Source organism: Amphiprion ocellaris, chromosome 22, assembly GCF_022539595.1.
Source record: "Amphiprion ocellaris isolate individual 3 ecotype Okinawa chromosome 22, ASM2253959v1, whole genome shotgun sequence".
NCBI lineage: Eukaryota > Metazoa > Chordata > Actinopteri > Pomacentridae > Amphiprion > Amphiprion ocellaris.
In genome coordinates, this window is record NC_072787.1 from 12,915,712 (window position 1) to 12,934,933 (window position 19,222).

The 19,222-nt window shown below is 41.3% G+C and overlaps 1 protein-coding gene across 2 annotated transcripts in view; it reads right to left on the reverse strand.

Annotated features, from left to right (window-relative positions):
* The window catches only part of myripb (myosin VIIA and Rab interacting protein b), a 127,722-nt gene that overhangs the window by 34,659 nt on the left and 73,841 nt on the right, over positions 1-19,222 (reverse strand). For both annotated transcript variants that reach the window (XM_035942717.2, XM_023297791.3), the window contains exon 4: positions 591-727. In XM_035942717.2, coding sequence (XP_035798610.1) covers positions 591-727 — 137 coding nt within the window. The remainder of the gene's footprint in view (positions 1-590; positions 728-19,222) is intronic.

The following is a 19,222-nucleotide window of genomic DNA, read 5'->3' on the forward strand; positions in this document are numbered from 1 at the left end:
CTGCATGGACGCAAAGTGGCCTGAGCCTGAGATTAAGCGGCAGTCCGCAGGGAAGCACAGCCATAGTCTGTCATCACCACCAGCTCTGGCACACAACAACACTGCCTCACTCACAAGTTGAAAAGTTCAATTTTTACATAAGCAATGTTGTGATGAAATAATTCAAAAATGTAATAAAAGCAAGGTACATCTGCATTGTCAACCCTAAGCTTAAATCTGGAGTTGTATGTGCGTGAGAAAATCCTTGTTTCGACATGCCAACGAGAAAGTAATTAAGTGAATCGTTGAGCAAAAGAGCAAAATGTGTGAAAAATGTGTGATCATTAACAGCAGACTAATGAGCAATCAAGTGAGCTTGTCTGTGTTTGCTTGAATGTCTGACCAAAACCTCGCATCTCTCTCTTTTTTCAACTTAAAGGAGAGTAATATACATTTCCGCTTTAATCACAACACAACACAAATGCTGCCAGCGACAGTATTCTGCTGATGATGTAGAAGAGAATGACTATAAGATAAAAATAAGAATAGCAACATGACATAGACCATGCATGGCCAATTAAAAAAAAAAAAAATAGAGAAGATGGTGTTACCTGGGAGATCAGAGAGTGCTCCTCTCTCGATAATGTGCTTTCTGTACAGAGTCTTCAAAACCTTGGCGCTGCCGAACCTCTTGAAGCGACTCTTCACATTGTTATAATACCATTCGAGCGACTGCGTCCTCAATATCCTGCAAATGAGAAAGAGGGAAGGAAGAAAGAAAATATGACATTAAGACAAAAAGAACAGATGGCAATGATACTGGCAGGAGTTTGATTTTATTATAATTACAGCAGGATTAGAACTTTGTGTTTCAGCCAAAACCATTACATTTCTGTAAGTTCAATGTGTTTTAATTAACGTAGCCAGAGCATAAACAGAACATATATATATATTTGATTATTTTAAAAAGGAATGAAGCCTTTCTTAGGGATACCATCCAAAGAAAAAAGGCAGCCAGGTCTGCGCTTACTGTCAGACTGGCATATTCAAAGACCGGATCTTTGATTTGAAGAAAATAACTGGCCTTTTAAAGGGATTCAATTGTGCCTCTCTCTCTCTCTGCACAGGTTGTATTATAGATATGAAAAATATTGTGTACAGCACAGGTATGTTGGTATCTCTGCAGTGCATTGTGCATTCGACTGCGATGAATTCTTGGGTTTTCAGGTGCAGTGTCACATCCTTTCCCCAGCTTCGCCTCATTTCTTGGTCTGCAGGCTGGTGGGTGCTCGAATGCCAACCAGTCAGACCTCGGCACACAGCAGATGATTACGTAAGCAGTAATTCATAACGGAGAGGGTTATGAAAAGCCCCCAGAAAAAGCGCTCTCCTTTGCGCCAGTGTTGCATTGGCTTGCATGAAACTCGGCCAACTTTGTGTTTAATCTCGCGGTCCCTCCTGCTCTCCGTTTGCTCTTCCGTGCCGCTGTCACACACATTTGTGAGCCCACAGGAAGACGACACACAGAGACAAATCTACTGCTCAAGGAGACAAAAACGCACACTGTATACCCACTCATACGTAGCTAGTTAGCCTTTTTGTAAACAAAAAGTCTAAAAAAAAAAATAACACAAATCACACTGACTGACAAATATCTCCCAGTGACCACCAGGAAAACCTCTAAGACACAGAAACACAGGTATTTCACGTTTTACGTAATATGTTTGTAATATTTCTGTATCTCTGAGCATTTTGTGCACGTAAAAAAGTATGCATATCCTGAAAGCCAATGGCACTTAATATGAATTCATTTCAGTTACTATTTATCCTCAACAACTAAATCAGTAGCTGAAAATAGCCCCCATTATATACCCCTCTTTATTCTTGCCTTCACTGTGAATGAATGGGCTGGAGGCTGATGCCTTAGTGTACAAATGTACTTGCTGCATATGTCATTGACTCCATTTCCCAAATTAAGAAGGAGCAAGGAGAAAGCGAGAGAGCACACGCAGTACATGACGGAGCGTTTCAGCTCGCATGCATGTTGATGCCACTGCTCAATGAGTAGACAGGCTGTGGAAGTAGAGGGTGAAAATAGCTACACTAATAACAGGATCCTGAGTGCCCCTGAGGCTCCATGAACTGCCACATCCATCCCCCTCCCCTCCATCGTTCTAAACCTACCTCCACTCTTCCCTCCCTTGGATTTATTATCCTCTGCCTCTATCAGCTGAGGCTGCTCAATGGGCCTCAGCTCTTTAATTTCATGCCACGGGTCAACCTAGTCACTTTAATGGTGGCTGCCGAGCTCCAGTAAAGGGGCCTTGCTCTTTTTTTTTTATCTCCATCAGCCCGAGGAAGAAGGCTCAGAAATGAATCAGGCATTGAGGCGGCATCATACGAGGCAGAAATACAAATAGGATCCACCTGTACTCTGAAATGAGTTGCCACATAACAGGGCAACCTTTGAACCGAGAGACATATGAAAGAAAAGGAGAGTGCAGCAGGGGTGTGGTGGAGATACTGTTATCTTGTGTGGAATCTTAATCCACTTTCAAATTAAGCTGTGTGCTTGAATAACATCTATAGAGACACCCTGGAAATGAAGAGAAAAAGTGAATTAGTTGCAAACGCTGCCTTTTTAAGGTCTCCAGATGACCCATTTTATAATGTCTGTGGCAAAAAGTCAGCATACTCACTAGTTTAGGGAGTATGCAGTAGACAAAAACAGCCAAAAAACACAATTTAAAACCACCTTTATCTTTTCTGCCTTGAGCTTTTGGTTTTGGAAATGCTCCAAACTTTTTAAATGCCAAGTTTTCCTCTTTGCCAGGCTGATGTTAAGCTATGACAACCACCGTTTGGGAATCACGATAAGTTGAACAGTCTATTTATGACATCTACAATGTATGTCGTATATGTGTGCATTTTTTAATTAGAGTGCAAATATGTTTTGTCTTCAAACGTAGCTTAGTTTCATGGTGGTGCAGTGCCTTCATTTTTGAGCTTGTCAATCACATTGGCACAGAAACGGATAATATATAAAAGGAAACTTCAGCTCAGCCATCTGCCTCCTTCCATGCCAGCGACACAAACTTTTTATAGGCAAGCTTTCCCTTTCAAAAAAAAGGAAGAGGGATTTAGGATAGTGGGAGAGGCGTCTCGATGAATGAAGCATGACATTGCTTCCCTAGAGTGATCTGATCTAAAAAAGAGATGAAGAAGGGAGGAGAGTGGAGTGGATAAGCAGAGGCTTTTAAGCAAGAGCTCCACTGTTGTGTGAGCTTCTGCAAATACTCATTTCATAATGAGGCTGGGAGATTCCCTGATGCTCAGCTGCTGCATGAATAAGTAAGAGGGATTCCTGTGGATGGTCTCCTGACACTACGTTTACCCTTCCTCCATCATCATTTTTACTCAGCTCTGCGTGGAAGCTTGAGAGCCAACGCCTCCCTGTTCACCCTTTCCTCTTCCCTCCAACACTTCCACCCTCTATACTTCAGAGGAACAATTTGCACATATAAACGAGGCCTAAATAAAATATATAGAAGAGCATGTAGAAGAAGTGCAATAAAAAGTAGCTGGCTTTCCTGAGTTTTACCTCCCCCAGCACAGGGAACTATTACCATAATTGACTTTCTGGGCTTTCTAATGAACTGGTTCAGCTTCTGTTGAAGCTGCTGTAGAGAAAGGGGAGAGAAGAGCAAAGTGAGAAGAAAGAAGGCCGGGGGCTGACAATAGCAGAACATCAAATAAACCATCTTCTCTTCTGAAGACATGCAAGGAGACTGTTCTTGTTCATAGAAGAAAATAAGACGAAAAATAAAGTTGTTTTCAACTCGAGGATTAGATCAAAGTGCCTGATGTTTGGGAGGTTAAAGCCCTCGAGCTGTGAGGTCTTAATGAATGAAAAGCTGGATGAGTTCGTACTCTAGTACAATCTTGCTGTTTTTATTTCAACTCCCTCACTGTGTACGAGGGTTGCAACTTTTCAGCGCACATGGAAAATGGGACCTTGTGTCGATCATCATTTATCAGAAGACAGGAATGTCAGAAACCAACTGAAATCTAGAGAGCTTTAGATATTTCTGAGTATTGGATTTGAAATTACTTTTGCAAATCTACAAAAAAAGTGTTCAGTAAATTATTTATTAGAGTAGAGCAGAGCTGAGAAGCACCTGTTTCCACTGTATGTTGCTGGAAGATGCACGGAAAACCCTGGTTCTACTGAATCATTTATTAATTAGATAAGGGCTCGTCACACAACATACAGCCACTATTCCCACCACAGGGAGGACTGCTGTAGTTGCACAGGAGGACGCAGCAAGGATGCCCTCATTTTCCCTTCCTCTTTGCAGTATTCATCGAGCCACATCTGTCTGCTGACGCAGTTACCAAGGCTATAAAAACACCCACTAGACAGAACAAAATATACCTTTATGCAGATGATGTGTTACTGTTCCTACAGGGCCATTAAACACCCCTTAAGTAATCATTTTCTGTTTCCAACTTCACAGTTAACTGATCAGATCTATTATTTCACCCAAATACAACATAAGGAATGCTAAAATATAATTTTTATCAAAAAATCCTGAAGAAACTATTCCTCTTGCTCCCCTCCAAAGGGAGGTCCAAGGTTACATGAGTTCCAAAGCAGCAACCCTGGAGCTGCTGAACATTTCATTTGCCTCAATAGCACTTGTGTATAGTGTAAGCTATGAGGGATGAAAATGTGGTTCAACTCACATAAAGAAAATTTCCCTAATTAGTATTCTACCGTGCTGTCCCTGATCTGCTACACAAATATATGAACTGCAACCCGAATACGTCTTCAGCCCATTGCAAAACAAATGCAGTGCACAAGAGGGAAGGGATATTAATATTGATTAATCTCTGTTTTGAGCACAAGTAGAAAAGCTAACTCCAAACAAGAATTAATAGTCTCTCATCCACATCTCTTGCCGCTTCTACGGTTGTGTATTTGTCAAGATCAGACCTGTGCAAGTGGGAAAAGGATGATTTATCTTATCTACAGCTGTGAACTTTAAACAAGTTTTTTTGTGAATATAAAACAAAGAAGTAGGACATCTGTACTTTTAAGAGGGAAGAATATAGAAAAATTACAGTTATGTATTTTTTAAGTGTCTACGGTGTTTTGAGGTGTTTAGGTTGTCAGATACTGTCAATGTGCTGTGAATATATCTGCATGTTGTCGGTACCTTTTTGTTTATTATGTGCAGGGATTCTCTTGGAGCTGTCTACACTGTCTGTGTTGCAACACCTCAGCACTAAAGACACTCGTCTAAATTATTGTCATTGGCAGAATAGAACGAGGGACGAAGGGCAAGGTCGTGGGTCAACTGCTTTGCCCATGAGATTTCCTGCAAACCTGGGCAGCACCATACTGACCTGTCTGCATGATTTAAAACAGCGTGAAGCCTGTGAGAGGCAAGGAAACAACTCTCACACAGCAGCGGTCCTGTATATAACCTTTCCAGGAAGCAGCTGGAATATTGATCAACTGCCTGTGCCTCTATGATTGACATTCAGACAGGCAGGGTGAGGCCACATGAAAATCCCATCCTTCAAAAAGCTGGCTGGAGATGCGTTTATGTTCATGCACTGTTTGTCTGCTTCAGCTGTCTCGAACATTTTGTTGGTCTGTTTTTTTATTTCCGCATGCCTGCTTTTTATGTGTGTGTTTTTATTCCAGCTGGACACACTGATGCACTCATTATAATGCAACACCTCAGCTGGAAACGTATTATATAAAAAGTCAAACTTGATGTGGTTGAAAATGCAGAAAAGGGCAACCAAAACAACACAATGCAAGCTACTCATTCAGAAGATTGGCTAGTCTGAGACCTGGGTGTTGATAGAGGATATGTGCACTTGCAGTATTTGGTCATATGAGCAGAGTCTATGGAAAACACCAAGCATCTGTCTCTATTTTATATTTATTATTGGCAGATTCGCTCATGCAGAGCAGAGTTTCACAGACTAAACAAAGGATGGAGCATTTGCAAGCAGCACATATTCCATAACAATTCAATTGTGCACAGTTTAGTTTGTGTTTCTGCTAGACTGCAACATTTAACTTGCATGTTCACTTCAAGGTATTTTGCTACGTTCACTTCGCTCACCTGCATCTTTAAAAACTCTAAATTTAGGAGCGGCACAGCTCCAGGCAGCGGTCAGGCAATTTACTCTGCCATCTCTTCCCCCTACTAGCTCTTTCTCTCAAGATCCAGAGCTGTCATCTTTACTCTTGTGTCCTCACTCTGTCTTCTGAATGTGTGTCTTGCTCTTTATCACCCAACTCCCTCTTCAGACCTTCACCATCCAGTGTGCTACAGATGAATGTGTCAGTAGCTGGGGCAGCCCATGGCACAGTATGGAAGGCTGGAAGTGAGTTATATGGGACAAAGTGCTCTCAGTCAGAGCATGATAGAGGGATGAAAGTGAATTAAAAACTGCTCACATGGTGTCTGCTTTCTTAAAGTAGTAGCTTTAGAAGTTAGTATGCCACTTATGCACTGTCAATACTGATCTGTATCAGTTAATCAATGAAAACAGGATTGGACTGTGAACTTGTTACATTTTTAAAAGAAATGTCTCCTAAATAATCAACTTTTGCCCATTACAGACATGTGATATTCTCTGCACAGACGATGCATAAAAGTTTAGTGAATGGGGTTAAATTTTTGAAAAAGAAATTCCTCAACACAACATCCTATTTCAGGCTATAAACCTAGATATCTCACACCTGATGTACCACTAGCAGCACACAGTAATAGATCACAGTTGCTCTACTGTACATCAGGAGATAAATGTAATGGGAGAATTTAAAGTTCTGCTGTAGTATTGTGCTGAAACACAGTTGTCTTACTACAGAGCAGCTTTTGTTACAGCTTAATTAAGTTCATTTTGTGAGACATTTTGTCCCACCACATCTAAAGATAAGTCTTACAAGTCACATAATTGGAATCTGAGAATGAGTGGTGCTTTCTAGGCTTTGCATTGTGTGATTTTTGGATGAGTTGACACAGTAAAATTATTAATCCTTCCACTCGCTCAGTTATCCCTAAGTCCATGCTCACAGGGCCCACAGTGAGAACTTTATGGCAAAACTATAATACAGTTAAAAATGTCTGTGGAGCAGCTAATCAGAATACAACATGAAACCATACAGAATTCACTGTCCAGCATAACACTTCTAAGTGGCATTTTTGTGTACAGTCTAGGAAGAAACACACAGAAACTAATCCATCTTGCAGTAATGTGCAGCCAACTTATTGCTATCACAGTCTAAAGGTGCCATTCAGGTACAGTGAGACTGCAGCTTTAAGTTTAGCCTTTCCACTATGTGTTTGTAAATCTACAGTCTGACCTTTGAGATCACATAATTTGTGATGTTCTACCTCCATCTCACATCATATGGAACAAAATGAAATGAATATATGGGGAGATGACTCAATTCAAACCAAGCCAGAGCATTCACACAGTGGTGTAATAGAGAATTTGAGACAATTAGGTTAGGTCATGGACCACAGTTTGGCTCTTGTAACTGCTGGCCAGATGTCACATCGTTTGCTGTACTTCAGTTGTACATGTGGGTCATTTTAGGATGGAGTGCTGTAATAAATGTTATCATATGTAGGTCACTTAAAAAGCCCCAATGGTTAGTCAGCATAGACAAGTTTTTACACAGGCTGCAGTATATTTACATATATTTCAGTGTGAAGGTATGGAGCATATAGGAAAGTGAGATAATCTGCTCTCAGCCTCCTCCTTCTGCACAGCCAAAACACCACATGGGATTTTAAGGGGAGCATGCGGAGAAGCAGAGCTCTGCAGCAGTCCAGCAATGTGGGAAATTTAGTGACAGAATAGACTGCGGTTACGCTTTTCACCACTCAAGTCTTTCTCCATCTGGCTATTCTGTGTGGATAATGAAAACTGCAGCTCCCTGCAGCCTTTATCTGAGCAATTATGTGGAGGCAAAATCACCAGCAGCCAATATGATTAGAGGCTGAATGAGGAAAAAAGTTTGTAAACAAAATTAATTTGCCAAGTGTCTTGTGTACTGACTAAAAAGCTCTCGATGGTAATTAAATTTCAATACGGTGGCGTCACTGGCATTTCGTAGGTTATTTCAGGTCAGAGTTGGAGTGGGAACCCTGGTTTTATCCTCTTAATGTCATCAAACACCTCAGCCAGGAAATGAAAGTGGAGTGAAATAAAAGGATTTCACAGATTATACAAGAAAGGAAGAAATATGTGTTTTTTCCTACAGCACTGCATCCAGGGTGGAAGCGAAATGTAGCAGAGCTGTTATTCAGATGATCCTGTAATCAGAGGATCAGTCCTCCTAATTGCTAATGCATCCTTCAACAATTATGTATCTTTTAGAAATGCTCTTTTGCAAACTACTGAACCTCTACGTGCTCAGTAATTACAAGCTCAACGGAATGATAATGTCAGCTATGCAGGTACGCTGCATAAAATGTAATAGCACTCAGTGGAGAATGATAGAAGGAGGCACTGGGTGAAGGTCATTAACCTGATTCCAAACTCCGATACTGTGCGCAAGCCACTTTCAGAAAAGGACAAACTGCAAAATGGGGGAAATAGCATCCTGAAGCTGCCAGTGCCCAATGTACCCAAGTGTCATTCTTAACAGCTTGTTAGAGAGCACAGGGAACCAGCCTGACAACACCAGACAACTAGCAGAATACGATGTCACCAGTTAGGGAGGAGCAGCGGAGAGGAAAGAAAGGGAAAGAGGGAAAGGAAATATAGACAAAACAAGAAAGACAGACACAATGAGCATGCCAAGGAAAAAGGTCATTGTGTTGATTGGCGTCATAGATGCCAGGCACGCGGGGCATTTGTTCCTTGGGGTTCTATTTTTAGAAGCCTTTTTTCAAAGCACACCCCTACTCTATATAATCCACGTGAATCGATCTTCAGTGGAAAAGTGGGGGAAGCAGAGAGGATGACTTTGGCTGCAGTTGCTCTTTTTGAATGTGTTTGTGCCTGATAAGCCGGGAAGCAGAGGGATGTAGAGTATAGGAAGTGCTTCACAGAAGGTTACCAAAGAGATCCAGACATTAAATGGTTGACATTAGTCTGTTTGAGGCAACAGCCTTCACTATGACCACAGATAAGTTCACTTTGGGCCCTGTTTGCATGGTAGGAAACTGTCTGTAAAACGCTCTCCAGATTAAAAAGGTTTTAGGTTGCGTTTGTAGTGCAGATGGAGCACTCGTCCTTGGCTTGAAAGACACATCCCCTTAATGCACTAGTGTCATTTATCACATCAGCAGAGCTTTATTGTTCTATACACCAGAGAGGCCACATGCCGTCGAAGAGAAATCAGATTAACACTGAGTATCTGTAATGTTTTAAGTGCAGATTGCTGCCTGTCAAAGGCTAAATTACTACAGTGCTTTGTGTCTGAAATTCAAACACAAACTGAGAGTAAACACAATGAAGATGAAGATGCAGATACACAAAAATGGTCACTAGCATCACAAAGTCTGCCTAGTTTTTACAAGGACGTTTCTATTATGAATTGCTCTGACCTTTCAGACCACTGCTTTTCTCTGATAAAGACGTCTCAACAGCCTGCAACAAACCATCTCCTATTACATTCAAGCACGTGTTTTGTCTGCTGCCGTGTGTGTGTGTCTGAGTATTTTCCTATTGAAATGATTTCAGTGTAGCTGTGACCTTAGGGCCACATTCTCCACTCTCTTGAGCGCATTTCGTTGGAAGAAAGGCAGCCAAACAACAGGCCAATAAAGTTACTGCACTCCCACCAATTAGGAAACCAACGAATGGCCTGCTTCCCAAACAAGCCTCTGGCTGCTCTCATCCTGGGAGCACTTCCCATTAAGTTAGCCACACAACACCAACCAAGAAATGAAAATGAACAGAAGACTCCTCTCACAACTCCTGTATTTGTCTTGTGTGTTGTTCTCAGGCTCACTGCTGTCTAACAGCTGTCTCTTTCTTTACTTTTTCTGTCTGGAGACGATAACCTTGAAATGAATGTTATGCATGTGTACTACCAGTCAAAGGTTTGAACACGCATTCTCATTTAAAGATTTTTCTTTATTTTCATGACTGTTCACATTGTAGATTCTCACTGAATGCATCAAAACTATGAATGGACGCATATGGAATTGTATAGTAAACAAAAAAGTGTGAAATAAGTCACAACATGTTTTATATTTAAGATTCTTCAGAATAACCACCCTTTGCTTTGATTACTGCTTTGCACACTCTTGGCATTCTCTGGATGAGCTTCATGAGGTACTCATCTTCAGTCTTGAAGGAGTTCCCAGAGATGCTGAGCCCTTGTTTGCCCTTTTGCCTTCACTCTGTGGTCCATCTCAACCCAAACCATCTCGACTGGGTTTAGGTCAGGTGACTGTGGAGGCCTAGTCATCTGATGCATCACTCCATCACTCTCCTCCTTGGTCAAATAACCCTTACACAGCCTGGAGGTGTGTTTGGGGTCATTGTCCTGTTGAAAAATAAATGACGGTCCAACTAAAGGCAAACCGGATGGGATGGCATGTCGCTGCAGGTTGCTGTGGTAGCCATGCTGGTTCAGTGTACCTTCAATTTTTGATAAACCCCCAACAGTCTTACCAGCAAAGCACCCCCACACCATCACACCTCCTCCTCCATGCTTCACGGTGGGAACCATGCATGTAGAGACCATCTGTTCATCTTTTCTGCATCGCACAAAGACACGGCAGGAGGGACCAAAGATCTTGAATTTGGACTCATCATACCAAAGCACAGATTTCCACTGGTCTAATGTCCATTCCTTGTGTTTCTTGGCCCAAACAAATCTCTTCTGCTTGTTGCTTTTCCTTAGTAGTGGTTTCTTAGCAGCTATTTGACCATGAAGGTCTGATTGGTCAGTTGATGTAGAGATGCGTCTGCTACTAGAACTCTGTGTGGCATTTATTTGGGCTCTAATCTGAGCTGCTGTTAACTTGCGATGTCTGAGGCTGGTGACTTGGATGAACTCATCCTCAGCAGCAGAGGTGACTCTTGGTCTTCCTTTCCTGGGGCGGACCTCATGAGAGCCAGTTGTGTTGTAGTGCTTGATGGTTTTTGCGACTGTACTTGGGGATACATTCAAAGTTTTTGCAATTTTCCGGACCGACTGACCTTCAGTTCTTAAATTAATGATGAACTGTCGTTTCTCTTTACTAACTGATTGGTTCTTGCCACAGTATGGATTAACTAACAGTTGTCAATTAGGGCTGTCAACTGTGTACCAACCTGACTTCTGCACAACACAACTGATGGTCCCAACCCCATTAAGAAGGCAAGAAATTCCACAAATTAACCTCGACAAGGAACACCTGTGAAGTGAAAATCATTTCAGGTGACTACCTCATGAAGCTCATCTAGAGAAGGCCAAGGATTTGCAAAGCAGTAATCAAAGCAAAGGTTGGCTACTTTGAAGAATCTAAAATATAAAACATATTTAGAGTTATTTCACAATTGTTTGTTTGCTACACAATTCCATATATCTTGCTTCATAGTTTTGATGACTTCAGTATGTATCTGCAATGCAGTAAGTTTTAAAAATAAGGAATTACATTGAATGAGAAGGTGTGCCCAAACTGGTAGTGTATATTTTTATATTCAAAAGACAGTAAGTGAAGCATAGGATTGTGCAACTGAAACACTGTTTTTTACAGTGGCACCAATAGACCAAAGCCATCTACCACACAAAGACTTTCTAACATGCATTTTTTTTTCACTTTACTGTATAAAATAAAGCAATCATTAGCTCACATAAGCATTTTAGGGGTTGCAAAAGTCTTATCAGAATATAAGCATTATAGTGTTTGACACACTCTGCCAGAGAATAAAACGAATATGCAACCACAATGTGAGAACATTGCACAAAGAGTTCTTCAAGTCTCTCGAGTTCTGTAAATTCTCAGCAATGTGCTTATTTCACCCATGAAATTTCCTCTAGCATGTACAAATTACCATATGTACATGTTAACAATGTAAAAAAATCTGATTTCCATTGGAAGGAGTCTTAAATAAAACCACACAGACCAGAAGAAAAAAGTAGGAAACTCCAAAAAACTAAAATCCTGGAGACCAACTCTTAGAGAGGAGAGATGATTGTGCCCAAATTTGTGCAAATGAGCAGTGATGAAGAGTTGTCATAGAAAAATAAAAATGCAGATGTGTTCAGTTCATTGTTCAGACGTGCACCCACATTCCTGCAGCACATTTGCACGTAAATAGACGTAAATATTTATCATTGGTTTTACATTTGTGTTTTTCCTGAAGCATTCACACCACAAATAACAACTCCAACACTCATCAGCAGGCATGCTGGCAACTAGACGCAGCTACTCAGCAACTCGGCCTCACGCAGCCACAAAGTTGCTGATGGTTCAATTTGAATGCAGTCGTGAATTCCACTGTATGATGAGACACACATCCACGTCTAATTCAGGCAGTTCAGGTGCAGTGATTTAAGCAGCAGCAGCACCACAGCTTTATCGTGCCATTAATGAATACAGTCGGCTGTGCACAGGTTGGGATCAGGACTCTGGCATAGACTGAGAAGACGGAGTCACGCTTGGATCAGTTTTTAAATGGAACTCATCTGACTGAGAAATGAAGGAATGTGTTTCCCTGTTTCACTACTGGGGCCAGCAGACTTGCAGGTCAAAGCTCTGCAGAGTTGTATTGAACGCATTTTGGTTTGAAAATGAAGTGTAATTATTCTTGTGGTGTCTCATTACCATGTTGTGAAAATTACATCAGACCAGTCTACAAATTACGAGCTCCAAGAACGCTTACAATTTATAACCGTTGTGCTGATTATTTCTTTACTATCTCAGCTGAACCTGAGCGTTGATCAGCTTCAGGTACATATGAAGGTATATGAGACTGTACCTACATGACACACACACTGCTGCTGAGCAAATAACCCTGTAGCCGGCTCAGTCTGGCAGACAGGGCGTGGGAGACGGATGACGATGAATCACTGATGCTCGGGACACAAACAAAAACACACCAGATGCATGCACACACATTTTTATACATTTATCTCCTTTGCTCTTACTCATCCTTCCTTTCCAATTTACAGCGTGGTGTTTTTCACTGTGCCACCACTGATTTTGTGGTGACAGAGACAGATGGAGGCATTGAAAGGGGAATGAGCGAGATCTCCATGGGCCTTTTTACTTTGAAGCGAAACAACATTAATGGCTGCCATTGGCCTTTATCGGTGTTTTTGTTTTCATCTGGGCCACATCTTTGCCTTTGTTTTCCATCAGAACATCACACTGAGCTGATATTAGTGGGGACACAGTGTTATAAAGTTTAATTCCAAGCTACAAATGATCAAAAATGATTTGATATTGAGGAGAAATGTGGCAAATTTTACAGATTTTGGAAACCATTAAGTACATTCAACAGTGCGGTCATGCTAGATGGCTACAGTATCATCGGTCTAGAGATCATAAGAGAGGGACTGTATATTGGAAAAGGTTGATGGTGTGAAGTAGGAGAGAGGATAACAGATTGCATGCGGAGATGGATGCCATATAGACGAAATACAGCCCCATCCATCAACCGACGGCCCCTGTGACAGTAAACTCTACCCTGTATGACTTACCGGTCACAGTGCCACTCTTGGAGGAGGCTACCACAGAGTGAGTGGACTAAATTTAGCTTTGAAGCTTTTTCACTGTGAGGTTGGATTGTAATCTTTTAATCTACAGTATATTTTATCTAGCCTTTTCTTAATTTTAATTACCCGTGTAAGCCTCATTAGGATAAAACATCCCACAACAGCATCAGAGGAGCCTGAAGCAAAAACATCCCAGGGCAAAAAAGAAAAAACAACAACAAAAAAAAAACACACACATATCTATACACACAATTCCAGACAGAAACGCTGTATACTAAGGACAACTGAGAACAAACATCACATGCAGCTACATGTTAAGGGGAATGCGGGAGATTGAGCTCATTTGGACGACCAGTGTGTAACAAGCTGCTGTTTAAGCCTCTGCATTGCTGCTCTGCTTATTCCAGCTCCACTTTGATCATTCACAAGAACCTTTGCCCTCTCTCTTTCATGTCAGTGTGTACATGCGGGCATACATCGCGCTCCAGGCCGAGGCAGACCGCTGTATTATTCATACTAATGCCGTCACAGCGAGTAATTGAAGTCATGAAGAGGCGGAGGGCGGGAGGTGGGGGACACCTTCTCTCTCACTCCCTCTCAGTACCAATTGTTTTGATCATTATCAGTGACCTCTGAGTGCAATCAGTGCAGACATCAAGGTGATACTCACAATCTGAGGGCAAAGTCAATACCGACAGAGACTGGGGAGGTCAGTGTATGGATGAATATGCAGCTGCACTGCAGGCTGGTAGTAGTCATTGCCATTTTCATTTTTCTGTCTGGTAAAGTAATGCATTTTTGACATTCAGATGTAGGAATCCATTACCTGAATGTTAGCTATAGACCAGTATGACATAAAATTCTTGTGCAGCATTTTGGAAACTGATACCAAATGGTACTCATTTGTGAAGATGAAAAGTAACGATGCTGTTCCTGGTGGCAAGTGGTTCGGACTTATCATGCAGCTGCAGTTTCCTGGTCTGACTCCTGCCTCTTTGCATCCCGTCCTTCCTTTTTCTTCCTTCACTTCCTACCTGCATCCCTAATGTCTTAATTAAATAAAGGCAAAATGCCAAAAAAAATGTGCTCAAAAATAGAAAAACTATATCAAAGACAGCAGATGGCACACGCCACATCACACGTTGCATCACTTATGAGTTTGGAAACTTAATTTGCTGTTGCAGCCCTAAGTATCATGAAGACAGAAACGCTTATGTGTTTCTCCCTAAGCTGCTGATGAAATTTCTCATCAGTTTTACAAATGACTGTGTTACTTCTGCATATTTTGTCATGTCTGACAGCGTACAATTAAGTTATGACAGGATGTTTCAATCTATTTAAATCCTGATTGCCCATATACTGCATGCAAAGCATTTTAATAGATATTCTGAATTTGAAAATAAAAAGCTTAAAAGCTCTTTAGTGCAGAAGAGATGATAATAAAGCGATACATTTCTATGCATTATAAATGCTTTCTTTTATTCTTTCTCCTTTGTCATATTCAGCTGTGCACAGGCTTTATGTTAATGTAATTGCATTTAATTTAAATGTAAGCAGCTGTGTGGGAAATGTCACAGAAATGCTCCGTGGTCAGACACAGTTAGATTTCAGTCATAATTACACTTTGGATTTTTTTCTTACTTCTGTAACGTTTTCATAATTTTTTTCTATATTCTTAATAGTGCATTAGTGTACATGAAAAAATACAATAATGTATCAATCAATAATTCTCAAAAGAAGAATATTTTAATGCACACTTAACTTTGATGCACGAAAAATAGAGCAGTGTGTGTCTGTTCTTACTGCATATGAAGAACTACACAAGTGACAAAACAGAATATTTAGACTACTCGCTGGAAAATGAATGCATTCTGCTTGATTCATATTTATTCATGTTGCATTTGAGACTGGATGAAAACATCAAGTGGATGTGTAAAACATAAATATAAATGCTGCAAAGCGAATGGGAAGGAAGGGTATATTAAGTGACAGCCTGCAGGGTTGGAGTAAACGCTTTCTGTACTAACCCGGAGCCACTTAAGGGTTGAGCTACACTTGGCTTGTGCAGACAAACAATCTCCTCCGTACCAATAAAACTACGGCAATGGCAGGATGTAGGGAAGTGCTTTGATGTGTGTGAGTGTGTTGTGGCATGTGGAGATGGTAAGGAAAGGGATTAGCTAACCGAAAAACGTGTTTGACCTACACTCTGCCTCATTTCTTCCATCCTTTTCTTGTTTGCGTCCATGTATCTTTGTTTCAGCCTGTCTTTGTATATTCAGATTGCTGCGTCTGTCGATGTTTGAATGCACTTCGCAGCTGCTACCTCATCCTCTATGTTGTGTTCTATCCCCTGATAGGAGAGAGATGTGTGTGCCAGCCTGTCTGGTTATAGACAGCAGAGATTTGTGTTTATCTGCCCGCAGGTATTTAAGGGAATGGTATCGGGTGGGAACCTGTACGTCAATGTTTGTCTTCTGCAGGCCGAGAGGTAATTTTTACCATCAATGCATCAACAGGAGACTCAGAGAGAGGGGAGGGAGGCAGGTTGAGAGGATATCAAACTCACTCATGCTGACTTGGGGGGGTTAAAAAAAAAAAAAAGGTGTTTGCTGAAACCAATTTTCCCAAGATGTGTATGTTTCAGAAAGTGTTGAAGTAAACAGAAACAGAGTGTGGAGATGTGAATCCTGCAGGCTGTTTGGTGGCGTGAAAAATGATCTCAGCTGAGGACGAGTGAAGAAGACTTAATGCCTCAGAGAGGGGAGGAGAGGAGAGGAGAGGTACGGAATGAGAGAGAGGGGAAAACAGTGAGAGAGGGGGGGAGTGGAAGAAATGCAGAGAAACCTTCATTCAAAATGCATGAATCCACAAGTCAGGCAGTCACTACAGAACCTGCAGGGCTTCCACAGCTTGCCTCTGCAGGTGAGAGCTCTTGACACAAAGGGCACAAACACTAAAACGCAAAATAATAAGTTATTTAGCATGTCTCACACAAACAAGTGCCACGATCACATGATATTAGAATAAAAGACACTATAAATGTTGTTGCAGTAGCGAAACGCACACCCATCTCCAAGCTTAGGTGTGTTTTACATGGTAAGTAACATCCACAGGATCTAGTTTCTCAGCAGACTGTTGCATTATACTGCAATGATCACGTCTGACACTTCACCTGTCTGTGGTTTGAAAGTTTTGGCAGATCGGTGTAACATTACACTGCAATGGAAGAACACATTGCTCTGTACCAAAATCAAAATACCCACCGAACTGACAAAGCCCACCACTAATCCATCTACAATCTATTGTTGCTTGACTAATCACTGAAAAAATCTGCTTGTCTATTGATCAACACGGCGATTAACAAATCATTTTAGCGGTAGCCGATATACTGCAAATGGTAAAAGCCTTTAACCATTTAGTCATCCGTCAAACCAACCAGCCAGAGTCACTCGGTCAGATGGAGTATGGATTTAGTTCGACACACCCATTTGTGGTCTTCTCAGACAATCTGAGCATCACATATTGTAACAATCATGAACCAACGCAGACAAATTCTGAAGGAGACTGGAGGATCTGGCGCACACATGCCTCTGTTGCATGTTCTACACAAAACCACACGGCCAGGCAGAGCTGCAGGAGGACATTTATGTTTGTGTAGCTGTGTGCTTGTGTGCGGGCTCTCATGCCAAACGTGCACACTCACTTTGTGTTTGTGCGCGTCAGCTGGATCCGAGTGTGTCTGCTTGCCGCTTTGATATCTTTCCCATTGGCAGCCATTCATATCGCGGCTGCTTTGATCCAGAAAGCGTCACCCGAGTTCCTCTGCTGCTGCTCTAAACAAATAGCCCAAAAGGCACAGAGACAGAAAGAGGGTGGGACAGAAGGATTCCCATTGTTTTCCAGCTGTGTTTGGTTGCTCTGGATCACTGGTGGTTTCACTTTCACAGGAGCTGCCTGCTGCAAGGTGTTCGGTGGCACTTCTGTCAACAGCTTCATAATACTGAGCTCTCCATACTTATTGGTTAAGGCGGAAACATTTTTAAGAAGAAGATTCATGTGGTAATACATAACTTTCTGTGAGCCTGTCTGGTGTTTGTTTATTAGAAAACTGATACATGAAGTATGCTTGGTTTAACAGCAGCATGGTGTGAAATTCATGTTCCTCCTGCTCAGTTTTGACTGTACATAACATGAGAAACCACATTTCTCAATATGGAGAGCTTCCAATTATGGCAAATGCTTGACTAAATGTATTATTTATGCATTTTCTTCTCCAAACATACGGTTTTAGGAAGGATTTATGACTATATGGATTAATTAAAGTTAAATAATTAACTAGAAAACCCGCCCTCTTAGCTAAATTGACACAGAAAATCAGCGTCAAAGCAGTATTATTAGCAAAAAAGGCAGGACTAAGGCAAGAACTTTCCATACTTCACCCTCAGATCTGACCAGGGGGGCAGGAGGATGAGCGTACATGAAGCTAGCCAGCACCATCCTACCATCTCCAGACCTTGGGGGGTACAGATTTAATAACACCAGATGATTTTAAACAAATGAGATCAAACAGCACTCCTCGCTCAGGTGGGAAATCCTGACTAAACAAGGTGAGCGGAATGCAGTCAGCTCTGCAGTAGAGCATACACTAAGCCTCATTTCAAGTGCTGAAAAATGGGAGAGGAGGTGCAATGAGACAGAGGCCTGGAGCGATGCGCAGCCGTTGATATGCAGCAGATGAGAGAGAGTGCAATAAGGATGTGTACATACACACCATCAGAAGTCCCTCAGAACTCCAGCAGTACAGGGAGAGTGGGATACTGACATTAGCATATTTGGCTAATTGTTATTCATTTAGACTGGCTCCATCTCCCAGAACATTAAGTCCACATGTGAGACGTGTGGATTATATTTCTCAGCATGCATGTGCTTTAGAGACTACTTGACAGCCCTGTGAGGTCTTTTCAGAGAAAGTGCACACGATAATGTACTACAGTAACATAATCGGAAGCTCTTTTTAAGTCAAACTTGGTAATGATTATAAAAATAAAAGTCTACTGCAACCATGATTATACTTAAAAGTGCTGGTACAAAGAGAACATCTAAACTTTTAATGATGAGCTATCAATAATTTCAGTGATACATTTAAAAATGTATTGCCTACATAAGTTAGTTTCAACTAATTTGTGTTGATTCATGAATTATTCGTAAATGTAATTCGTCAAGTTTACTCTGTTCTTGCATTATCTATTTAATCTCTAATCAAAATTTTGTGTTATTCATATTTTTATTTAAACCATGCCTCTATTTAATTTAAAGACATGCAGCCAAAATCAGTTCCAATAAGGACAATAGCCTGGTCTGCCACATGAATGAATGAGTACTGTGACCACCTCAGGCCCCATCATCACCCTCAACCTGCTGGCGAGTTGTAAAGAATGATCCATAAAATATGATCCAAATGCACTCTGTGATATATGACTCCATCAAGATGATTGTGATAATGAGTGTGCAGAGCTCAGCTGAGATATAATCCCTGTGATGACA